At 40.5% G+C, this 27,123-nt stretch overlaps 1 protein-coding gene across 1 annotated transcript in view; it reads left to right on the top strand.

The window, feature by feature from the left end:
• The window catches only part of SLC2A2 (solute carrier family 2 member 2), a 66,990-nt gene that overhangs the window by 20,908 nt on the left and 18,959 nt on the right, over window positions 1–27,123 (top strand). The window contains exons 3-6 of the mRNA XM_089675494.1: window positions 3,431–3,612; window positions 9,080–9,204; window positions 10,589–10,704; window positions 16,156–16,318. Of these exons, the coding sequence (XP_089531620.1) occupies window positions 3,431–3,612; window positions 9,080–9,204; window positions 10,589–10,704; window positions 16,156–16,318 (586 nt within the window). The remainder of the gene's footprint in view (window positions 1–3,430; window positions 3,613–9,079; window positions 9,205–10,588; window positions 10,705–16,155; window positions 16,319–27,123) is intronic.

Raw genomic sequence — 27,123 nt, 5'->3', positions numbered from 1 at the left:
TTAAATGGGTATATTTAACAGACTAAGATGTCCATTTAGGAAACTAAGATAAGTTGAATATCACAGCTCATCTCACATGTGTGGTGATTTACAAAGCTGAGATTTGGAGCAGAGAAGATGTTCTCCTTTTCTCTTCACAACACACCGAGAAGCTGTCATTGATTTTTATACACACATACAGTTTATGAAGGTGAGATTTGAGCACCTCACTGGCCATCTGTGTAAAATATCTGTTTGTGCCATAATGCGTGTTAAAAGCCACGCCAAAATGCACAAAAAAAAACATGCCAAAATGTCTGTTAAAAAAGCACCAAAATGTGCATTAAAAAGTACCAAGATGTGTGTTAACAAAGCACCAAAATGGGCATAAAAAAGTGCCAAAATGCATGTTATAAAAAAGCACCAAAATACATGATTAAAACGATGCCAAAATGTACAGTTAAAAAGGGCCAAAAAAGCGTTTTAAAAAACCTAAAATATAAAACAAACAATACTATATTAAAATTAACATGCAAGCCACTCAATATTGTATGGCCCAGATATACAAAAGACCATATGCACAAATATATATATCATCGGTGTGGGGTGAAGCAGACAGATATGAGGATATCATGCATTAAAGTGACATAGATATAACTTAGTGAATAGTGTCCTTGTGTATCAAACAAATTCCATGCAGATGTGAACTGCAATGTGCCAATCCTCTATAGCTGGGGTACCCCCTCACCTTCCTGCCCAGGCCCCTAAGGACCAATGAGCCTTGGGTAATAAGTTGAGTGTCCCTCCGGATAACAGGTGGATCCCTCCGGCAGTAATGGTGGAACTCCCTCCTCTTGGCTATATCATTAATGGTAGATGATACCGGTATTGTCTCTCCAGTGTATGGCTCTCCAACACGGTCACCAGTAAGGCAAGAGAGACTCATATAGTATAAAACCTTTTATTAAATTCCAAAAAGAACTAAAAACCTACTTACACAAAACTGCAAGCAGACAGGCCTTCACACCACTCAAGGGGTATGTCGGAAAACGGAGCACCAAGATGGCGCCCGCGCCGGATATGACGTCAAGCCGCCGATCGTCAAAAGCTCCTCCCACTAGCGTATCTACGCGTTACATCTCTGCCACAATGCACATTAAAAAAAGTGCAAAAATGTATGGCACAAAAAGCTCTAGAATGCAATGAAGGTGCTAAATTCAGGTTAAAAAGGGCCAGCACTCAGTGTTTATTTTCGTGTAATTGTGTCTGCTTTTTAACTTTGATTTCACTTTTTGAACTAGACTGCGCTGTAATCTCACAAAATCCCATGAGATCACAGGCAGCCTTCTCCCTTCTCAGGTTACAACCATTCTCAGAGGAAAAACATTTCTTCTTCTGAAAACATCCATTGGCTTGCACTGGTGTCAGTCAGTGAGCCAATGAGGAGAGAGGTGGCAGGGCTGAGACGCAGAGAAGTGGATTCCTGCTTGCTCTGGGGGCACCAGACAAGAGGGAGGGGCTAGGAGCTCCGAGAAGAGGAGGATGTGAGCTGCTCTGTGCAAAACCATTTCACAGAGTGGGTAAGTATAATATGTTTGTTATTTTTTAAACATGCCTTTAATATCACTTTAAGTAATCATGTTTTTAGGGACAAAAAATTCCAGGCCAAATTTCCAAATCCTGGGATTGGAGCTGAGTGAGAGTAGCAATTAATATACAGTTTGTGGTTATCATATGCAATAACTTGTGGATGCAGTTTGATGTAGTTTTTGGGATAATACTGTAATGGGTGGGTCTGCTGGAGACTTGCACGCACCAGCATAGTATTCAGATAACCATCCTATCTGCTGACTCAAGCCATCACATTGTTCTGTTATCTTTCTAAAAGCACAATGTGATGGCTTGGGTCAGCAGATAATCTGGTTATCTAAAGCCTATGCTGGTGAGTGTAAGTCTCTAGCAGACCCACCCATTACTTAGGACCTGCATGCAACAGCATAACTTTGGAAATTTCCAGGCTGGTTTACTAAAGGATTAGAGAGGATTTGTTAAGCAACATGAATTTCTATTTTGCTTATGAATATGGTGAAGCTACAATGACTTTGAACACCCAATCATGTGCAGGATGTTTGAAGTAGCCATAACTTACTCACTAAGATAAGAAAACATGTACATATTTCTAACACTTTGTCTAAGCATACTCTACAGAAGAATTTCATTAAAATAATCAAGGAATTTTTAAAAACCAGCAACTTTGGTATGCTTTGGTTAGCGGTATGTAATGTACAGTAGAGTGTATATAGTTCAGGACTGTGTAACACACAAAGTGCAGGGGTCAGAAAGTACATAATGCACAGAGTGCAGGGGTCAGGAATGTGTAGCACACACAGTGCATGAGTCAAGATCAAATAAAGCACAATATGCAGGGTTCAAAAAATCCAACACCAGGCTGCACACTTTCATGCACAGATTCCCTGTGTAAGTTAAAATTATCCCAAACCAAAATGCAGAATTTCCCCTCCTCCCAGAACTAATCACTCCCCCCCCCCCGCCACACACTCATACACACGGCACACATTTTGCTCCCTTCCCACCACAAATCATTGTCCCCCTCCCAAATCCCACCACCTCCAATCACAAATCTTCTCCCCCCATCAAAAATCTCTTTTCCCAGCACAAATCCTACCCCCCTTCTCGAGTTTTCACTCTCACACACTACCCAAATTGGTGTCCCAGCACAAATCATTGTCTTCCTCTGAAATCCCTACTCTCAGCACAAATCTTCTCCCCCAACCAAAATGGCTCCTACCACAAATCCCCCTCCCTGAGTTTCCCCCCTTCCAAGCCAGAGCTGAAGAGGAGCCTAGGAAAAACCTCCCTAGGCTCTAAATTCTATCACTCTGACATGCAGTCGACAGGGTGAGATGCTGCAGTGGCAGGGAACAGTGGCGCCACAGACGTGGGGCAAGTGCCTTGGATGCTGGGCACTACTGACACCAATGGACCTAACACACTTTTTGTCCTAAGCTGATAATGCTACTCTTCAATAGTTGCAGTACATTGAGAGAGTGTTAACACCCTAAGAAGTGACAGGATAACCAAGATACCCAGTTGACAAAAAGTCTAAAAAAAATGAATACTATTGCAACCACCACGTCTGGTAAGCTGCAATATATTTCACTTTTTGTTCTTGGATTTAGATTTACACTTTATACTACAATATCTATGGGAATAAGGTATCCAAGGGATATGTGTTAAAGTGCTGCAATTTATCAGTTTATCTAAATCTCCCCCACTTATAAAATTTGGTTTCTTTTTGGTCATTTGTTTTTATGTCTCAAAGCAACATTCTTTATATTGTCAGAATAAGTTTTCTGTTGTAATTATTCGTTGCAATTTTTAGATTTTGATTTTGGAACTGTTTGCCAATGTCCCCTTTTTTCTTGTACAGGTTATTGAGCAACATTATGCAAGAGTACTGGACCTGGAGATTATGGAAAGGAGTGGGAATCAAACAGAAGCCCCTGTGCCTTCTGCTGTTACTATGTATTGGTCCCTCTCTGTATCCGTATTCTCTCTTGGGGGTTTAGCGTCTTCATTCTTTGTTGGATGGATTGCAGATAAACTGGGAAGGTGAGCCTTGTATACAATCGTTTTTTACAATTGCAACATAATTCCAGATTTGACCACCAGGTTATACATAGGTTAGTGAATCTGTAATTGCAGATTTTCCTCCCAATAAATTTAATTGGAGAAAGTTTTTCCTGGAGACCATTTTTTTTGCATAGTTTAATTTCCTCTGCTGTTTTCCATTGAGTATTTTTTGATTACTATCAATTTTCTTAACACTAGACATATAATTTGTACTAGACATATCATTTGTCAAATATTTAAAATTTAAAATTGACACTTAACCTTTATTAAATACAAATGATTCTGCTCATTCCCATTTCTGATTACCAGAGGCGCACGCCAAGGCTGCCCTCTCTCACTGATGTGTTGGCAATTGAGCCCGTAACTCCACTAATGAAAAAATAATTATTACATGGAGGTGAGGAGATACTAACACAAGGTGACAATACTCACACATTATGTCCAAAATGTACTATCTAATCCTACAGTCTCCCTCCAGCATCTTTTCTAAACCTTACAGAAAATCAGTAATATTTCAGGATTCCACAAATTTCAAGTGTTCAAAATGTTCCTCTCTGATGAAACACACAGAAGCTATTACAAGTAACTTTACATTTTGTTAGGTCCACTTCCATTGACCCTATTTATTGTAGGTGTTACTCCTAAGCTGGACATACTGTACATGGACTGAAATTTGTCCAGTTCAGCATTTCTAACCATGTATGGGAACCCTGGTTGTACAGGAGTTGGTCTATCAATTGACTTCTATAAAACCTGCCTGTCGGATAAATCCTGCTCGATCAGCGATGATCAGTGTATTCTGATGGCAGGGAAGTACATCAGCCCAATGGGATGTGTGGATGGGGGAATCGGGTCAGCTTGTTCAACCTACGGGTTGATGAAAAAAAAGACTCATCTATGGCCAATTTTACCATACACTTTATCAAGATAATTATCCAGCCTTATAGGCCATCTTAAATCTACCATGTGATGAAAAATATTTCGGCAGTAAAGATAGCACAACTGGTGCTGGTAATGCAGTCAACGAAACCCCAGTCTGAGTGTCCCTAAAAAATTCCCTCTACTTCCCAATAGAGGTTAATATCCTATTATGGTTACCTAAAGCAAGCAGGAGCCCAATATCCAGTTCAATATCCTCTCATTCCTTAAAAGTATGAGATCAGTCTAAATACTAAATAGTCTTTCCCTCTACCAATTTGCTATGTTTCTTGGGTACAATTGTTTACTCCACTATAAGAAATCAATTGGATAGGAATTGCTGTGGTAAACATAATTTAACTAAGCTTAAAAGGTTTGTTAAAAGATGTAAGATAATGCCTTTTAATGCATTCAGAGAAAAGTACCATATCCCATCCAGGGAAATATTTCTGTAATTACAAATTAAACACTTTGTTGGCACCTTTCCCAACAATTTAGAATGCCCTGGCAATCTCATTATATTCGAATGAAAACATGCAACTGATTCATTTGCTCATTATTTTTTATATCTATTCCCAATTACTGAAGCAGAAGTAAGTGTCAGGCCAAGAGTACAGGTAAGAATGCAACAGTTCAGATGTGCTAAATATGCAGGTAGTTCAATAATACACATACCATAAACAGATCTGTAGGAAAAGCAGGCTTGCTGTTACTTGTGATGCAGATGTAAGCCAAGCAGCAATGAGATTGCTCAGAGCAGATCAGAACAGGCTGAGTAGTAACAGTAAGGGCCTTTTCACACGGGCAGACTGATTGAGTCCACTTGTCCATTTTTCAAGAGGACCTGATTGGACCATCCACTGTTCTCTATGGAAATGCGGATGTAAACAGACATGTGTCCATTTACACATGCCTGCATCCGATCCCCTAAAAACTGACGGATGGGGATCCATTCTCTATCCATCTAGTGGATCGGATTGGATTACAGTTGGATGTAAATGGATAGCTAGTCCATTTATATCCAATCACCCCATAGAGAACAGTGGGCTGTGTCCATGTCCACTCTGCACAAGTGAAGCAGATACGGAGCTGTCATCTGCCATCCCCCTGCTCAGTAAAATTCAGCAGACAGAACCCCGCTGAGCAAATGGAGTCCGCCCACATAAAATAGCCCTAAGTCTGATAACACAGGAGGGTCAGGCAGAAGCATAGTGTAAAAAAAGCAGAATAGTACACAATCAGCAGTGAGAAGAAAGCAGAGTCATGCATGAGCAGGTAAAAGCTGGCCCAAGCAGAAGAACACCAGGTAGCATCCACAATCATGAAAACTGTTGGTGTGTTAAGACAGGTGTTTTAAACGTGAGCAAACAAACTGGCCAACAACCATTGTTTCCCAGATAACGGCATTCTCAGTTGAGTTTTGCTCAGTCTTAAAGTGATATTGGTATTAAATGCCCCTCCTGCAGGTTAATGGCATAATGTGTTAGTATACAGAGCAGACAAACTTATCTTTCAAATGGAGCTCTGAGCTGTCACCGCTCTAAGGACTTCCATTTTCGCTCGGCCTTTCCTCCAGGTTCATGCTGTCTGGCCACTTGAATGGAAAGGCCACCATGACATCACTGCAGCACACATGTTCATCATTGCACACATGTGGCTGCCTTAAATGTGGTCTGATCTGCACATGGATATCTAGGATTACCTTACTGCTGAGAGGCCGGGAGAGGCATTTATGACAGAAAAGACAATTTCTGTTATAAAAACCTTGCCTGTCAACATTTTTTTTAATATGAGAGTTTAATATCAATTTAAAGGGACAACCCGAATCCTGGTACTGACACTAAGTAATCCCTTTTTATTCCCAGAACTGCTTCAGGTGATGCTCTTCCCCAGAGACCTTCAGTCATATAAGGTCATATAACATGGGATTGCCCCAAAGTGAAACTCTTCTGGATCCGAGTTTACCAGGTCATCTGCACAGTTCTAAGATGGACTCTACCAAAGAACCCCTACAAAGCTTCACTGATCAAGAAATATAATTGCAAAGTAATAATTGCAAATTTGGCTGCTAACACAGATTTCAACCAAATCCTTCCAGCAATTCAAACAAAAAATGTTAATGTTTTTTGAGAAAAACTCACCATTATACAAGACAGCAAATTCAATTAGTTTAAAAAGATCTGGACCTCATTTGTGGAAAACTACCTTCCTGATAACTTTGAACTTGTCCTTGTACCTTAGCTCAGTTGTGCAGTTGGAGCCCCCATCATCCATCTTTCGCCCTTTTTATTCTTTCTTTTGTCTTTATCCTTATCCTTTCCTTATTTTCTCTTCCCCTCATCTCCCTTCTCTGCCCTCCACTTGCTGTATTTATACAACTCTCCCCTCTTCACTCATAAATTGAGAAACTGAAAACCACTAAGACTCCCCCCAGATTGCTCCGATGAAAGCACAAACTGCAATCCAAACATTCATATAGCTGGTGTGATACTGGGGGATTAGTAGTTCAGTGGTAGATGCGTTTCAGTAAGTCCATCTGATTCAGGAGTCTGTTTTAGGGCTTGGTGGCCCACCTTTAATAAAAAGGAAAAATAAAAGTCTTTACCTCAGGTTCTCCATTCAGGGGTTTCAACCTTCAAAAAAGTAATACAAAATTGTTCAGCTTCCTAGCTACATCTTTCTCTCAGGCCCCAGTGTCTCCTTTAGGCTAGTACAGACAATGTCAAAATTATACTAAGCTACCTGGCTCTCTCTTCAGCAGCACCGCTGTTTGGGCCTCAAACTTTGGCCTTTGATTGGTCCATCAGACCATTTCACCCAGCTCTCCTGGCTCCCTGGGTTCCCCTGGCACTCAGTATTTAGTTGCAGTACCTTGCTATCTGGGCCTACCCCATGGCCTCTCAATAGGGGATCTCCTGGCACCCATCTGAAGTCCCCCATCTCCTAGCCTGAGACCTCCTGGTTTTTAGGTAGAGTGCACCTGTTCCCTCAACAGAGCACACCTGTCTCATAACGGGAGCCCTGAATTATGACCAATTGTATCATTATAACAGTTGTGCATACTTGCACACTCAGCCTGCTGGTCTTCGGCAAGACCTGGACACTGGTTTGGAGATTTCTTCCCTCCCAAAGCATCTCATAAATATCAAAACTACCGAGTCCAATCTAGGAATACCAAATCCATTGGAAGCTGTAAAAACAGTTTTCTCCACTCATAATTGATACTTCCGAGTCCCATACTCTACATACATGCGAACCCTATGTCCTTTCAACAACCAATTTCATAGTGACAGGACCTTGTACTGTCCAACAGTCACTTAAAAATGTCACAAAATGTAGATCAGCCTGTGAATATACTGTTTCGCATTCATAGTGTTGTATTTATGATGCGCACTCAAAAGGTTTGCTCAAACAGTTTGTATATACTTTATGTGTGTGTTTTCTGCTTGTTGTACTCCATTTTTAAATTACATTGCATGAATAAAAATCAATAAATGAGATACTGAATTTTGTAGTTTGCCACGTGTATTAGTTAATACTGTTATGCAAGGCTTTACAATGCACTGTGAACTATGATCTTTAAAACTCTTTTATGTTTTATAGCTATATTATGAGTAAAGGGACAAAGTATAGCTCTTGATAGGTAAAGATATAAAAGCTCAATAATCTGACTACTGACCATGAATCAAAGCCATTTGTGATTCGCTGAACTAAATGGCTAGATTTGATCAATTTGCCTGCCCGTCCACCCCAACCTTTGACTGGTGCATCCGGAAGGCATTAGTTCAATGACAATAGTAATGGACTTTATCAAAAAGAAGAAAAGGTGCTGCTCGCCAACCCAGTGCATTAGTATGTCAATGATTGTGGCCTCTGTGACCAAGCCCCAATAGGTTGGGTAAAATGTGTCAGGGGGCGTGGCTGGAGAAGAGCTGACCAAGGCCACGTTCATCTTCATACTAATGCACTTGGCCGGTGAGCGGCGCCTTTTCTTCTCTTTGACAATGCTCTTACACCTCTGAATGGTGCACTGACCCCAGCTCCTTTCACTGCAAGCAGCGGGGCGATCTCTCTGTTGGTCTCAGCTTAGAGCGGCACTGCAAGTTTTGTTTGGATCAATAGTAATGGACTGCTATGTTTTAGAAGCATGACCCCCCTCCTTCTTTGCTACGCCTATACCTGGATAAGGGTCTGGTATGGATTGAGGGGACCCCATACAAAAGACAATAAAAGGCATGCAACCCTCCCCCAAACTCCATACCAGACCCTTATCCTAGATAGACTTCAGGTTCAAGCAATATGTTCAGGGTTTGCAAATTGCAAGTGTTTTGTGACCATCCTGTGAACCAAACTTTGCTCAGTTCGCTGATCGCTATTTAAGACTGAGAAATATTTGGAAGACATGTCTGTAGCACACCATGATTTATTAGCCATGCTACCTGTGAAACAGGTTTATTACATTGTTAATACTTTAATATTCTGACCCCAATAAAAGAAACCTGATTTCAACTTTGCTTCTAACTTTTAGGATCAAAGCTATGATGGCCGTGAATTCTCTGGCAGTTATTGGAGCACTTCTGATGGGGTTGGCTCCACTAGGTCAAGCTCATGCTTTAGTTATTGCTGGCAGACTTATAACTGGGCTTTACTGCGGTAAGTGAGACCATATGTAGACATTTTATTGGCATTTTCAGCATATGTTAGCAGTCTCTCAGAGGCTGGTTTTGTTCTCTGTATTATTTTATATGTATTTGTGCCAAAATTAATTATTGGAGTGTAAATGTTTATAGTTTGAGGAGAAATCATTTGAATCCAAATGCTTACCCACAACAATTTGCAAAGCCTTTTACCATTTTTGTGCTGTAATTAATGCACTGCATTAGAATGCCTATGCTTCCTCTGCTCTGCCCTTCTAAGGCAGAATGGTGGAAATTCTCCATATATTTCTATGGTCCAACACTTAAAACAAAGGACAGCAGATGGGTGCTATAACTGCTCTCCCAAAACATTATATGAGTAAAGAGCAAGGACATTGTGTTGTTTATTGAATCACTTCACTTTCAGATTCACCACATGATGCCTCTTACCTCTTGTTTGAACAATGCCCCCGACACTAGCATTTAACATTAAATTATTCAGTACTGCCCTTGTTTATAAGACTTTCCAAAGAAGTTCAGGACAAAAGAGAATACTGAAAGTTGATTTCCATAATACGGAAATAATAGTCCTCGATATAAATTTTTGAATACCATTTATTTTTATTTTTCTTACAGTGAATAAACTGTTTTATAGTAAAAATATGGATTGTTTGTTGTGCCGAATATCAACCAAAAGTGTTGTGGCAGTAGGAGCGGTGTACCCAGTTGCAGGCAAATCAAGGATGATCTCAGGTCTCCTGCTTGGTGATTCTGCTGTAGTAGCATCCAACTACTGTGCAGAAGGACCTGGGTGAAATGATCTCCTGCTGGACAGTTCCAGCATCAATGTTACTCAGTGTAGCCACAGCCAGCACTGCAGGATCAGCATAGCTTCTTCTCTTTCAGGAAAGTACACTGATGATCTATTAGCCAAGATTTCACTGACAACCAATGTAAGGGTACACATCTCTGATGCTAACCATCAATGTAGGAGGGCACAATACTGACCAACAAAGTAAAACGGCATTTCAATATTCATCATTTATATTACTGAAGTAAGTGGGGCCACATGGACCACTAGTGTACATGGAGGCACATCACTAACCACCAGTGTAACAGGAGTACTTCACTGACAACCTGTCAGGGGGTATTTCTCCATTAAACACCAAGTATTTATTCAGTAAGCTGGGACATACATGCATGCATATTTCTGAGAGCTCCATTGTCAACATTTTTTGTCATATAGAGGAGATAAGTGTTAACCTATGATTTTCTTTTCAGATATGTTTATTCATGAAGCCCTTTATTTACTGATTTGCTGATTTTCTCATTTAAAAACCAAAAACAAAAAAAAACTATTAATTTAAAAAGTGGCTTTGTGCTCTCTCGTATTTTTCTAGGACTAACAGCAGGACTTGTGCCTATCTATATTGGGGAGGTTTCTCCAACAGCACTAAGAGGAGCTCTGGGTACCCTGCATCAGCTTGGTATTGTCACGGGAATTCTTATCAGTCAGGTATGCGTCACCAACTGAACTAGCTATATGATAAATATATATTGTGAGGCAATGACTGGCTGGATTGTGGATGATATATACGTGTCACCTGGGTTTCTCACTTACACGTGGTGAGGGGATCCAAGGTTTACCCACATGGAAGAAAAATGTATTTGAAATATATTTTAAAAATATTCTTCCCAAATATATTTATATATATTTGAAATACTACAATATATTTATTTAAATTACAGAATATATGAAAAATATTTTTAAATATATTTTTCAGATTTTTTTTTTTAAACATATAAAAGTCATTTTAACATATATTTTTACATATATTTGTAAATGCATTCCAAAAATGTAGATTAAATGTATTTTTAAAGGCATGCAGTATATTTGAATATGTATTTTTAAAAATATTTCATATATTTTTTAATAAAAACATTTCAACATAGAATATATATAATATATATTTATTTAAATATATTTTGAAATATATTGAATATGGCCAAAATTGTAGTATTTCAAATACATGTCAATATATTTGGGAACAATATTTTTAAAATATATTTAAAATATATTTTTCTTCCATGTGGGTATGTATGCAATAAAGAAAAAATATGTTTCTCAGATCCTAATAACTTGTGTTCCATGGCCTGGAGCCTTTGTAGAATTCTGGGTAGGATAAAGCCTCCAGTTCCTAGTCTATGTCTTACCTGTTAGCCAGAACTAGATATGAGTCTTAGCTGTCCACACGCCTTTTCATATCTGAGCTGACCTATGCTAGAGGCTCTCTCTCTTACTCTTTCTGCTGTGGGTGCCTGCTGCTTGGTGAAACAGCATGCAGGGCTGGGACAAGGGAAGTGGGCAAAAGGAGCAGCTGCCCTGGGTGCAGGGTTTTCATATGGGGAAGGGGGGCGGGGGGCACCACATGCAGGTGAAACTCTCGGCTATCAAAAAATTAACTTTTTGATGATATTCTAATTTATTGAGATGCCCCAGTAAGTGTATACATGTATGTGTCAGTGTATCTATGAGGTGGTTTTACTAAAACTGGAGAGTGCAAAATCTGGTGCAGCTGTGTATTTCAGCCAATCATCTTCTAACTTCAGCTTGTTCAATGAAGCTTTGATAACAAAACCTGAAAGCTGATTGATTTCTATGTGCAGTTGCACCAGATTTTGAACTCTCCAGTTTTAGTAAATCAACCTATGTGTGTTAAGGTAACTGTATCTATATGTGAGTGTATGTATTTGTGTACGTGTGTTTGTGTGTGCATATGTATAAGAGTATGTAGGTGGATGTTTGTATGTAGGTGTGTGTGTTGTCAAAATGCCTTATTGGGGGTACAGCTGTGCTATGAACAAAGGCTGTGAACTGAATCATAAGGGGTACTGCACACTAGAATGTATATACTCCTGACCCCTGCATTATCTTGACCCCAACACTTTTCTGTGGGTTGTACATTACTTTTACTTCTGCGCTCTGTATGTTGATTTTCCATATGACCTGTTCACTCTGTATGTTACTTTTGCTCACTCTTGACCTCTGCATTCTGAATGTTACACATCCTGACCCTGCATTCTATATATTACTTACACCAACCCCTGCACACTGTACATTACACACTTCTGAGGCCAGCACAATGTACATTATATACTCCTGATGCCTACACTCTGTTCATTGGGCTGTATTATACGTTTACTGCTGACCCCTGTGCTCTCTATGGTACATTTACAGCTAAACTGTTCACTCTGTATGTTACTTTTATTCTTGACTCCTGCACTCTATACAGTACATACACAAGATCCCTGCATGCTGTACGTTTTGCACTCCTGACCCCTGCAATCTGTACATTGCACATTCCTGATCCCAGCACTATGTATGTTGCATACTCCTGACCCCTGAACTCTGTACACTTCATAGTCTTGACCTCTGATCTCTGAACAATATACATTTCTAACCCCTGTATTACACTCTCCCTGCGTCACACACCCCTGCAGTCTGTATCTTATATATATGCAATCCTTCCACTCTGTATGTGGGTAGACATTCAAATACATACGTCAGGTACAGGGGCGGACTGACAACTCATGGGGCCCCCGGGCAATAGGGATCATGGGGCCCCTGTGTCCTTGCCCAAACTCAAAAAAGCCTATGCAAAAGGTACCAGGGTCATCTCATGGGGCCCGCTACTGACCCCAGGCCCTCAGGCAGTGCCCGAATTTCCAAATGGTCAGTCCACCCCTGGTCAGGTACAGGTAGGACAGTTGTGCATGTACATCATAGAGGAGAGAAGACATTTTTGCATTCTTTCTCTGGGCACTGGATGACTTTGTCCCAACACTGGGTACATGTGTTAGGGAACCCATGTGGGGGCAGATATGAGTTTGTTGCTTGAATAAGCAGATGTCTTATTTGTTTTATGGTATGGACTTGCTGTACAAGCCTTCCTGTGCGGAACTGTGTTTATTTATTGCATTGCTGCATAAAAATGAAGGTCAAACCTGTGTGGACTGTTTTTGGGTGTCCCTGTCTCATGCATGGTTCACTGCTGCCACTGTATGTGTCTATTGTACTGATGTTTATACTGTCCACCATACAATGTGGAATCTCATCTTATCCAGATATATCACAATTGGCAATATATGGCCTTAAGTTTCCAATTTGTTGTGCATGTCCACACCTGATCCTGTAGATTTGTTTAGTTCTTTCCTGGAGATAATATACTATCATAACATATCACCCCAAGTAAATCATGTTCTGTAAGCAGCTGACTGAATATATATTTGTACAACATATAAATGATTATAAACTTGCATTAGCTAAGCAGATTGACTGCACTGTACAAGTTCATTACATGTAGTCTGTGTTTGTCCTGATTAATGAGACATAAGCAAATGCATGGCTGCACTAGATGAAGGCTTGAAGATAGATGAGTTTTTATCTACCTACACTATAGCAAGTGTTTTTAAAGGTTTGTAAGCTGTAACCTATACTTTTCAATGCTGCTGAACCCTAATAAAAATAATAGAATGGGTAAGCTATTCTACTGTAAACTAAAAATGAGTTAGAGCAGACCTGTTCAAATTACCCATACAATTCTTACCTACCCTCACAGTTCTCATTATCATTTCACATAGTTAAAAACAAGTCCACTAATAACTGTTCAGTTCAGTTAATCACCAACTCTGTCCCCTCCCATAAGAGCACAATGAATGACCCAGTCTCCCTCAGCTAGACTCACAAGGTTCTCTTAATTTTAAATGTATGTACAATTCATCAACACAGTGTGGTAGATTATTGGTATGCAGTCGCTGGGTTAGTGGTTGGTTCCAAACTAAAATATAGGAATTCAGCATGGTTTTTAATCAAACCTAAAATTTGAAGATTTCATTGAGTTGTCTCATTGATCTAATGTAATGTATCTAGAGCACAATGTTTGTAATACATACTATAGCATTTCAGCCTAGACATACATAATATGGATAAAAAGTCTGTTAGCCACATGGACGTTAGGAAAAGTAAGGTGGGTAATTATTAGCAACAATCATGCAAGACTTCCCTGGAGCTTTCATTTCTAGCCACTCTGGTAGTTTAAGGGCTCATTCACACCATGGTGCAGAGACGTCAGTTTTTCTGCATGTGTTCTGCAAGGGCACAGCAAAATTGTTCCCTATGTGCCCTGTTCACACCACAACACTAGTATCATGTGCAGATTTTTTCTGCGCAGGAACCTGCAATGTGTGTAAAACTCATTGAAACACGCATGAAAACTGATGTAAACTGATGTCTCTGCAAGTGAAATCTATGCATCAGTTTCCATCAGTTTTCCTGCACGTATGGTGTGAACGAGGCCTAAAAACTGATAGGTGCAATATACCATTTTTCTGATCCCCTGGACCTTTTATTTTATCCATAATTCACAGAATATGTATTTATTGAGAACAATGCATGACATAACAGTTAAAGAATATGTATAGCAAAAACCTGGTCCCAGCTGCAATCCCCTTGGCTAATACCCATTATGTGTTACTGCAGATTTCTCAATAATCCAGATAAGGGTGTTGCTGTGATCTCGGGACACAGTGTCACTGGGACAGAAGACAAAGATGGGGGAACTTCCTGGCAATTCTGGGAAGTTTGGGTCTATGGGAGATTTCTCTTCATTTCCTGTACATTAGGTGCAACAGGAGATGAAGGGAAATCTCTCCAAAGTGAGTGAAATACCACATAGATACAGGGGCATAGATAAGGGGGGTCAGGGGGGTCTGAACCCCCCCAGAGGAGAGTTGCCAACCATTGCTGCAGCCTTTGATCCACTCGCCCGCAAGTGGAAATAAGGTGGGGGTGGTGAGCAGCGCCGGGTCTAGAGGTGTGTGGGAGGGATGGCGGTGGGGGCAGTGACAAGCAGCAATTTCCTGTATGGCTTTCAATGAAGCAGCTGAGAGCCGCAGGAGGGAGAGATGCGGCCTCCAGCTACTTCATTGAAAGCCAGGAGATCGCTGCTTGTCACCTCCCCCACCGCTGCACAGAACATACCTGACGGTTCAGTTTTCTTTCTGGCCTTCCCATCGCCGCTATGTTCTTCTCACTGCCCAGCCCCTCCCTCCATCCTGCGCACCAATAGGAGAGGAGGGGAGAGAGAGATCTGCTCTGCTCCAGTCCGAGCAGCTTCAGAGAAGGTGTGGGCGGGAAACTGAAGACACAGCAGCCGACAGCTCTGATGCATCTGACTGAGTGATGTAAGTCCCACCTCAGTTCCTTCCACCCCTTCCTTCCTTCCACCCCCCCCTCCCTTCCTTTCACCCACCCCCCCTCCCTTCCTTTCACCCACCCCTTTCTTCCTTCCACCCACCCCTCCCTTCTTTCCTCCCTTCCTTTGAACCACACCTCCCTGCCTTCCTTCCACCCACCCCTCCCTCCCTCCCTTCCTTATTAATTGCTACAAAAGTATGTATTTGTATATAGGGAACACGTAACATACAAACATAAGTCAAACATTCAACTGCATACATTGAAATTATATCTGGCTGCAGCTTTAGGCTAGGTTAACACTTATGCTGGTTGCGGTTGATGCATCTTTCTGGTGCATTTGGTATCTTTTTCCACGTGTTTTGACACGTTTGTAATGTATTTTTTATGCGTTTTTTGGGATGTGTTTATGTTGCTAGGGGGAGGTGTTTTTGATGTGGTTCCATGGAAGTCTATTACAGGGAAAACGCAATCTGCTGAGGGAATAAAATCCATGACCCTTTCAAAAAATCTGCAGTGGCTCAAAATGCACAGGTGTGAACTACTAGATCCATAGGAAATCATGTTAAATGGACTGTAGTGCAAATGGACTGTTTCTCTAAACTGGAAAATGCACTGAAGTTAACATAAGTGTGAATTTAGGATCAATACTGAATAAGCAAAAGTGACTGTCATGTTGATGTAGACATAATAATTGTATTGTTTTTTTCTTAGGTTGTTGGACTAGAATTTATCCTGGGCAGTGAAAAACTATGGCCTGTTCTCTTGGGACTTTCTGGTGTACCAGCAGTTATTCAAACTATATTACTCTTCTTTTGCCCAGAAAGTCCAAGATATGCTTTTATTAAACTTGGAAGGGAGGAAGCTGCTAAAACAAGTAAGTAAAGCAATGATGATAATAATGTTAAAATCATGCTCTTATGATTACATTTAAATGTCGGTAGTAAGTTAGGTCAGTAGGGGGCTAAATGGAGATGTACTAATCTGGAGGTCAGTTTGAAAAGTCTGTAAGGTGAACCTAAAAACTATGTGGGCTTGAATTACTAAAGGCAAATAGACTTTTCACTTTACCAGAGAATTTCAGTTTGCTGGGGGGTGTTCCTTTAGCTTAGTGAATCTGCTGAAAATCCATTTTACAAAAAATTCCAATCGTGCAAGGAAAATGAAAAAATAAATTATTGTTCCTTGCATATGACTCAATGATGGAAGCAGGGCCGTCTTATCGCACAGGCCCCAGGTGCAAGGGGAGCCCCTGCAGTCCCCCTCCCCAGCACATGGAATCGCATATGGACAGGTACGGGTGATCTGAGCGCAGGTGGGCAAAATAACTGGAATTGATCTTCTTTGGCTCTCACTGCATTGGCTGAAAGCCAACATATTCTCCCTCCCACCAGCTTTCGGCTGCTACTGGGTAAGCCACAAAAGATTAGTTCCAGTAAATTCCCCCACCCACCACACTGATCACCCTCTCCTGTCCACTATTGGATTGCCAATGCTGCCTAGGCCCTCCTGTGTGTTCCCCCAGCACTGCCAGATTCCCTCCTCTCTCACCAGCAGCTGCAGGCACACAGGGGTTCTTCAGGATGGAGAGCGGGGGAAGAAGCTGGTAAATATGTAATTTTCCGCCATCTTCCTTTGAAAATGAAGATAAATTAACACAAAAAATGATCGGTAGTACTGATCACTCATTGTGTTCATTTATAACTGAAGCATAGTAAACTGTGTTTGCTATGCTTCCGTTTGTGAATGAACAGGAGGCTCATACACAATTAATGATCGGTATTGATAACTCATTGTGTTACTTTTTAACTGAAGCATAGTAAACTGTTTTTTGCTATGCTTCCATTTGTGAATGAACAGGAGGCTTCGTTTGCTGTTCATTCATCTGCAGTGCAACTGAGACTGCAGAAGGGAACTGGGGAATGTGTTTCGTCAGTCCCTTTCTCTGTCTCAAAAGTGAGACTTCAGAGGTCAGTTTCACACCATCATTGTGAAAAAAAATGTAAAAAATTATTTAAAATTAAAAAACAAATCTGACTAAAATTTCTAACTCGACTAAAAAGCCAAGCCCAATATGTAGCATAATTTAGCCACATCGACTGTTCTACCCATGCCACAGGTCACCATCTCCATGATAAGGATTTCAGTACATTACTTTGCCCAGGGGCAAATGCTACTATTAAGGTGGTGTGGGATGGAGATCATCTGAGCTTCACCTCATTAATTAAGGGAAATTCCCTTGCAAAGTTAACAGTCAATTTTATTTTATTAAACCAACCTCTATATTCCTACGTTTTTATTTGTTTGAACAAAAGTTCCCACAAAAGTTTAAAAAAAATGAAAATAAAAAATATTGTTATAACACCTTTTTTTTTTACATTCAATAGTTTTTTATTAGGAGAAATAAACCATGAGAAATGAAGGCATAAAGTTTAGCGATAAAATAAATGCCGTTTCCAAATCTGGAATCATTACATATAAAATTAATTCCTAGATTGTAAGCTCTAATGAGCAGGGCCCTCTGTTTCCTCTTGTACCAAATTGTATTGTAATTGTAATGTCTACCTTCATTTTGTAAAGCGCAGCGCAAGCTGTTGGCGCTATATAAATCCTGTATAATAATAATAATGACAGAGATGGGACTTTTCTTACTTTTACACAATTTCATGTATCTTCTTCTTTCAATGACCCCTTTGTGCCTTTTTTTTGAGCCATAAGTTAAGTTAGGCTGCATGCACACTGTTGCTCCTAAACATGAGTGTAGGAGCTTTTGGCGTTTTTTTTTCCAAAGCCCCTGAACTCAACTCAGTAAAAGCCTATGTGTCCATATACACATAGTCTTTTATCGGCATTTAGCAGCAAAGTTTAGGGGCAGGTAAACATCTCTCTCCTGAACACAGAAGAATCACTTTCAGGAGAGGAACTTTTGACCAAAAAATGCTAAATGCGGCTAAAACGCACCTAAGCACTAACCATGTTTAAAAACAGGTTTAAACACATTACTGCATTTACACACGTTTTTACCACGTTTTAGTTTTTTTCTGCTGCCAGTAGAATAAATGTTCCAGTGTACATGGAGCCTTAGACTTTAACACATTTTCCCAGCTAGTATACCAACAAAACTTTGTTCAACATTTGTACAGTAAAAGAAGATGGAGATAGTACAATAAGTTAGGGTTGCATCAATACCGAAATCGTATCGGTGCCAATACCGAGCACTTGTACAAGTAATTGTACTTGTGCAAATGCTCCTGATACCTAAAACCAATACCTTTGCTGTGCAATTTGAGCCCATAGAAAAAGCGTGGGCTCAAATCGCACTGCAAAGAATCACATGCAATTTGAATGGGAATGTACTGCAATTCCTGTCCCAATCGCATGTGATTTAACCCAATGCTCCTGTTTGATCCATTCCACTATAGAAAGACAGAGAAGCAACATGAAGTGCAGCAATGGGCAAACAAACAGGTAAAATGTTATCACAACTCACAAAGTGAAAAGTGCTTAATATCTTGCATGTCAAATCCAAAACCAGCTGCTGGTGGTGCTTACAGGGCTGGAAGAGACATGTAGGCAGTCACTTCCTCCCAGGGGCGTCCCTAGAGTTGGTGTCACCCAGTGCGGTAACACTTAGTGACACCCCCTCCGACGATCCCCACAGGATGAATCGGATCTGCGGATTGAGCATAATGGATTGGAGTCTGATCCATTATCCTCCCCAATCTGCATATCCAATCCATCCTTCGGGGATCGTCGGCTTGCAACCTATATGGGGTTAACTGATCTCTCCACGAAAAGGTAAGTTTTAAAGCAAGCCGACGATCCCGCAGGATGGATCGGATCTGCGGATTGGGGAGGATAATGGATTGGACTCCGATCCATTATGCTCAATCCGCAGATCCGATCCATCCTGCGGGGTTTGTCGGCTTTATTTACAACTTACCTTTTCGTGGAGCGGGTCCGGTGTCAACCTGGGCAATAGGTGTCACCCGGTGCGGCGCGCACCCTCCACACCTGCCTAGGGACACCCCTGCTTCTGCCCTATACCCACAGGGGTCCCAGAACTTCCTACCTGCTGCACTTCATGTTTATTCCCTGTCTTTCTATAGTGGGATACTCACCGATAAAGAAACAGTGCAACTTTACAATAAATATTTTAAAAACTGTATAGGTAAATGTAATGGACATTTAACCCCCAAGGAAACTATAAGACAATTCTTTGAACTGCTAGGTGGCTTGTAACCATGTTGTTTTCCAAGTTAGAATCTAGTGGCTCCAGGTATTCATTTACATCTATCACTGTCTACATACATGATCCATGAACTCTGGTTAAAAGTTAACAAAGATAAGAAACGTAGTTAAAAAAAACAAACCTATTGCTTGGATAAACAGAACAAATATATTGATTAATCATGGCAATATTCTCATTCATAATTCTCTAGAGATATGTGCAAAAAAAGAATGACCATAGTAGCTGACAGTTTATCAAAGGTTCCCCTGGTGTTTGAAATTAGGCTGTGACTACACCTTTGCCTCCAAAACCCCTTTATACCTGTTACAGTGAGAACTATAAAATGTTCGATTTCCTGTATTTTTTTTTTTTTTTTTGTCCCAACGACAATGATAACCAAGACAGACCAAGATATCAGGTCATAAAAAAGACAAATATTGCTGAAATACCAAATATTACAACCTATCATATCACATATAATATGTGTGTGTATTTCAAATCTGCTAAAGATCTGGATTGATCAGTCAGTTTTAGAACAGACACATAAATCTGAACAGTAGACCTTTTCAACAGCACAGTTTGATAATAAGCGTTTTCCCCAAAAGTAGGGGGTAGAGGATGTCTATAACAGTCTAATCTATACTCAGGAACACCAAATGACAGCTTCTCAATCTGCCTTTCTAAGACAGATCAATCAATCATCTTATGTCTATGGATCTCTGACAATTGGGTTGATTTACTAAAGAAAAGTATGCTGTGCACTTTGCAAAATGCAATCTCACTTTGCGAGGGCAGTTGCTCCAGAGGTTAGTAAATAAGCAGAAGTCCTGCTGACTTCCATCATCCAATCACCAGCAAGCAAAAATGCTGTTTTTTTTATTTTTTATTTTCCTTGCATGTGATTGGGTATTCTTTGCAAAGTGAGAGTTTACCTCATTTACTAAGCTCTGGAGCAACTGCACTTTGCAAAGTTCACAGCCTATTTGTCTTTAGTAGATCAACCTCAGTGCCTACAGCTGCTGTCAGAGTAAAAGAGGTGATTAGAAAAACTGTCCTGATCATTACTGCCTCTCCCAGTACTAGCAACCTCTTCTCCGTCCCTTTTATATTCATATAACTTTGTATGTTTTACAGTACTGAGGTTACAAATTCTGAAGTGCCTGCAGCACTCTACATACCCCTTACCCTCAAGCTCCATGCACACTAGCAGTTTTTTAAAGTGTTACTGCATTCACTATATTTGGTCTCCCACAGTACACACAACATGGAAATGCAATTATTTTAGTAAATATAAACTGCTAAATATCTTTTCTCAGCAGCAGTTAGAGCAGTCTTGTGACTTCTATCTGTGTTCAGCCCAGCACTAGCTAAAGCTTGTAGGAGGAGTTTTATTTCTGCTCTAGGAAGATACAAATCCACCTTACCTTTGTCTGGACAGTGCTGATTGGCCCTGTGCTGATCACATACACTCTCCCAAGAAAAAAAAAAAAAAACCTCTCTAGCAATACACACCAAACTGAGCATGTGCATGCCTACGGTTCAGTCTGGAGATAAGTGGTGGTCACTTGAAAAAGAGAAGGAACAGAGAAGAAAGGATCAAATAGCCTTTTTACACAATGCAGAGGATTAACCCCTTAGGTTCCACAGGGAGTATAACAAGCATGCTTTACTGCATATACAGACTGATTTTACTGTTGTGGGTTTTTTACTTTAAGCTCCTAGAAGCTGTTATCACCATTTTTTTCCTGCTCCTGGAAGCTTAATAATGTTATCCTATGTGTCTATGCACACTATTTTAGGCTAGCAGCGTTTTTCAAGCTTCAGCGTTTAGAAGTAGAAAAAAAAATTGTTTTCGGGAGAGTTTCTCTGGCAGAAAAAAAACACTGAACTCGCTACTAAAACACTCCTGACAGCCTTTTACTAGCTTTTTTCCGCCACTGTTAGGCTCCATGCACACTAGCGTTTTATTTAAGCTAAAAAAAACACTTGAAAAAAAGCTGGACAATAACTGCTGGTAATAGCGTTTTTTAGTAGCATTTTAGTAGTGTTCAGAAGCTTTTAATAGTTTGTACACAACATGTAGAAGAAAAGAAAGCAAGAAAAAAAGCTGTTAGGGTCATTTTAGTAGTGTTTAGAACTATTTAGCATTTTTTTCTGCTGTAAAAACACTCTACAAAAACATTTTTTTTTCTGCTTCTAGACTCTGAAGTTCAAAAAATGCTAATAATGTAGTATGCATTACTACACGACACGACACATAGGATAACACTTTTTAGCTTGTAGGAACAGAAAAAATGGTAATTACAGCTTCTAGAAGCTTGAAAAAATGCTAGTGTGCATGGAGCCTAAAAATTCTAATAAAACGCTAACAATCCTAAATGCTTCTAAACGCTACTGCAAGCCAGCACAAAAATGCTATTTTCACCGTTTTTCATCCAGCCTTTTTTTTGAGCTTATAAAAAACGCTAGTGTGCATAGAACCTCAAAATGGTTGGATTGGAACTGCACATCTAATAGCCATCTGTACAATCTACGATTGGCCATAGATGGGCAGATATCTTCCCAGAAATGAGAGTCAGTTATACAGCTTCTTATCCTCACATGAATCTCATCAGCATTAAGACCCACTACATTCCTTTCATGACACTGACAGCGGTGTAAGTTTTAAAAAAACATCTGTTCCTTCACTCTGATTCACAGAGGAGTGAAGTCTGCGATCCTGCCAGTTGGAAAATCTCTCTAGGTGCTTAAAGCCCCTTGTTTTTGATTGCCCTCTTGCATGTGAGCAACAGCTCAACAATTCCAATGAATAATCCAAAGTACTGCATGCTGTACTTTTTCCAGCACACACCAAACCAGTGCTTTTTTGCCTTGTCTTGTATTGGGACCAGGGGCGGACTGACCATTTGGAAACTCAGGCACTGCCCGAGGGCTCGGGGTCAGTAGGGGGCCCCATGAGATGCCCCTGGTACCTTTTTCATAGGCTTTTTTGAGTTTGGGCAAAGACACAGGGGCCCCATGATCCCCTATTGCCCGGGGGCCCCATGAGTTGTCAGTCCACCCCTGATTGGGACTTGGGACTCTGGAAGCCCACAACAGTCCTAATGCACCTCCCTCTTATCTCCTAAACAAGCTTGCTTGGCTGATGCCAATGTTTTTAATTGTGGAATTATCTTTAGTAGGAAATATCTCTTGGCAGTCACAAAATTAGCATGAATTTCTGACCACCATTTATTGCCTGCATTTCCTTAACAACAGCTAAACCTCTGAACATTAGGTACTTTTATTCACTGAAGTTGAGTGCAGGTGTCTATGCACTGTCTGCTGTCCAGAGGACCATACTAAGAATCTCTTTGAATAATGGAGCAGTGAAAGTCCTAAAGCCCTCATTTACTTCTGCAACTGCAATCGGCACCACTAGCAGTTAATATTACCCTTCTCCATGCTCTCCCGCCAGCTCACTTTGCCGCTCTGGCTACTCCAGTACCTGAGTACCTTACCTATGGCGGTAACAGGTGATGCTCCCTCCCTACTTCCTACAGTGCAGAGCTCATTTCCTATGCTGCCAATTGTAAATCCCACACATCAACATGTGAGATTGAGGACATTATTACTGGTGAGAACAACATAAAAATGCAGTACTGGATGCTTTACATTATTATAATTATTATTATTATTATTATTATTAATAACCACTTGCCCTCTTGAGGATTTACCCCCCTTTCAGACCAGGCCATTTTTTGCGATACGGCACTGTGTTACTTAAACTGATAATGCACGGTCATGCAACGCTGCACCCAAATTAAGTTTACGTTCTTTTTTTCCCATGAATTGAGCTTTCGTTTTGGTGGCATTTGATCGCCTGTGCGTGTTTTGCTCTATAAACAAAAAAAGACTGACAATTTTGAGGAAAAAAGCAATATTTTTGACTTTTTGCTATTAAACATGTCCAGTAAAAAAATTTAAAAATCAAATTTCATCATAAATTTAGGCCAAAATGTATTCTGCTACATGTCTTTGCTAAAAAAAATACCAATATGTGTAAATAACTGGTTTATGTGAAAGTTACAGCGTTTACAAATGGCGGTATATATATACTAGGATTTTTTGTTTGTTTTAATTTTTACTAGTAATGGTGCCAATCAGTGACTTATAGCGGGATTGCGGCGGGCATTCTGACACTGGTGGGAACTGACTTGGTGTCACGACACTGGGGGGAACTGACTTGGTGTCACCGACATCCCCAGTGACAACATTACAGTGATTAGTGCTAATAAAAACCATTGACACGGTACTAATGGCACTGTGCAAGAAGGGGTTAACATGTGGGGCGATCAAAGGGTTAACTGTGTGCTGTTTTACTAGGGGCTGTGTCTGTGTGCTTCACTGTAAGCACACTGCTTTGCATGGCTGTGCTGTGCACAGCCATGCAAAGCAGTGTGCAGGAGCTGGCAGGGGAGAGAACTGTTTTGTTTACAAACAGTTCTCCCCCCCCAACGGAGATGCTCGGCAATCACCGGGCGCCGGCAAGTATGTAGCAGTACTTATGCTATAGGGCAGATGGGAAGCAGTTTATATACAAAGCTACCATATACTGTAACTGTGCAGTCTGTGTGCTAATCCTTAATGTGCTACTTTACAGAGGTAGTGGAGCACACCAATGTACAGCCTCCTACATTCATTCATGTCAATAGTTGGCTGTATGTAGGTGAGATGGTGCTGTTCACATAAATACAACTGAGCATGGCATGGTTTTTAGCTCCATAGAAAATGTAAACCACATCCAAGTTGCATTACATAATCGCACTGAAAGTCAGATCAAAATCTGATCGCAGCAGTGTGAACCTAGCCTAAGAGGGAGTGCACCCATGTACCTGAGCTCTAAATGAATTGTTTGTTTTTATCACCTTTTTTTATCCAGATATTTTCTGTTTGTTTTACAAGAAAGAAAAACAAACTGGACATACAGTATGTAGTGCTACCCTCTTGAAGGCTGCTGTGTTTCAGGATCCCTCTAAGTTTCACACAGCCAGGCAACACGTACTTTCCACACATGCATCCACAGTCGGTGAATAGTCCATGGGCTTGGTTTTTTGTTATATATTGGGGGATGTAACTTGGATAGGGTAATAGGGATCATGAGATGTCCACATTGACTGAATCAATGCAAAGGGACAACTTCCTTCCCATTTACAAAAACAGATCCCGGACTGTTCTTTTCATTACGGATCAGTAGCAACTGCCACATTATGGGTTAGGTACTTGCAGCCCCTCTGAAAGTTAGACAAAGATGTCTCCTCTCCTCTGTAGAACTACTCCCAGCTCCACAGCCTGCAGACACTACCAGCCCCCCTGGCGGCTCTGAAGATATACCAGGAAAAGGATAAAAGATTAAGCATTGTGCTGTCCTTTGAAAGCTTGTTACATGTGGCAGTCTGTCCCCTTGTAGATCCCTGGATGTGCTGATGTACTCACTCTGTCCTCTTTGCTCCCACTGCTCCCAGGTAAGGATTTTGTTCATACCGTGTTGCTGAATGGACCCTCCTGAACCAGCCCCAGCCCAGCCTGGATGCCAGCCCCTCCCAGACCTAGGGGGCCCCTACCAGGCCACCGACAGTCTCCTCAGCACTTCATCTTCCACCTGACTCCCCTGCCAGCCTTACTCTCCCATATTTATGGGTTGGTCTCACCACTTCACCAGGGCATCTAAACCTGGGATTGATTAGACTCCAATAAACATGCACATTAGGTCTCCACCCCTTCTGCCCACTGGCTTCTGGAAGGTTCCATGGTCCTACAGAACCAGGTGGAGGTGATGGAGTCCAACCTGTAAAGCCATCCAGCCTGACCTGCAGTAACCTGACCTAAGTACAGACTCACACAGTTACTGTAAGTCATACACAATAAATTTACCTACACTACTCTAGTAGCAAACTAGAGGATGCTACACATATATTGCATATATATCAGATTTGTTTGTTGCATTAACCTCTTAGATTGTTGTCCTATGTACTGGCCTACAAGTTTATGATGGTAACAAGGCCTAATGTATCTTCTTTCTAAATAGGAAATCCACAAATCAATATGCAGATTAAGGGCAGATATCAAAATAACACTACAGAGAACCCTTTATGATAGCAGGAGAGCCCAGTCGCGTGACTTTGACAAGTTATGTAACCAGGCACTCCTATGCCCACCGATTTTTGCTTTCTTACCGACTATGAAATATGCTAAAAACATTTGTGAAAAACAATGCTGTGTTTTACAAATGTGCCTTTTTAAATCAGCAATATAACCTCTTCAAAAATGAAATCTTGTACATGGTACATGGTATTAGCATAATAATGTTTTACAAATTTAAGAAAGATTTAATAAAGGTGCATTTTATAGGATCTGTTCCAAAATGTGTTATAGAAGATAAAACTGGCCATATGTATAAGACAGTGATTGAGTTTAAGGAGCCAAAAGACTCCCCCCACCCCTTGACTATGTCAAGCAAATGCACAGCAATGTCCAACACTAATACATGAGCTTCTATGTTTCAAAGCTGGGAATAGCATTTAATACATTAGCAAACTAACATTGCAGATGATTGAGTCTTGGTTTTGACTTTGTGGTAAGCACACCTTACTCTACTGGAGCTTTGCAAATATTCATTCACTATTGAAACTAGGACTCATTTTCACATGCATTGCCCTATTTCAAAGAGTGTTTGGAAAATGGTGGAGGTATGTTGCATCCTCACTGCCACACAACAATGGCGCAACTGTGTGCACGGCCTTATTTATTTTAAGAGATCACGTTTGATGGGAGGTTCTGAATGCCAAACGTGACGGGAAATTTTTTTGCTATGTGCATACCCCCATTCAGCTACAAATGAAGTCCAACTGCAAGTGTAAACTAAGTCCAAAAGTAGAGTAATTAATTACACGCTCTGGTAAAATAGTATATCATTAGGCTGAAAATGCAGGATGTAAGACTACAGAATGAAATACAACATTAAAAAAGAAGTCAAAAATATACAGCATATTGTGCCTAGAGTTTACATTAGTAATAGAGTAAAGAAATTTAAAAAACAGCTTTATGAGAAATAACATGTTATAATGTCCCAGGCCATTACTCTTGCTATCCCATCTAACAGTACCAATGCAAACATGGTGTTATAAGCGATTGCTTGCTCCCTTGTCTTATGTGACAGCTCTATAGCAATCTATGGATAGCAGCTGTAAAAACTCAGACTACAAGTCAGACTTCTATAAAAAGGATTTATAGAATTACAATCTTGTGTAATGAAAAAACAATATAATACCTACAATATTTATACCTATAATATTTATTAAGAAAGATGATTGTAAAAGTTGTAAATTTACTTAAAACCAAGAAAAAGACATTCAGATTAACAATTGCAATCCCATGGCCTTACCCTGTTTTTCTCTTGATTTTTGTGTCCC

Source organism: Staurois parvus, unplaced genomic scaffold (genome assembly GCF_062004578.1).
Source record: "Staurois parvus isolate SC_StPar_1 unplaced genomic scaffold, SC_StPar_1.0 ptg000155l, whole genome shotgun sequence".
Lineage (NCBI taxonomy): Eukaryota > Metazoa > Chordata > Amphibia > Anura > Ranidae > Staurois > Staurois parvus.
This window is presented reverse-complemented; position numbering and strand designations above follow the sequence as displayed.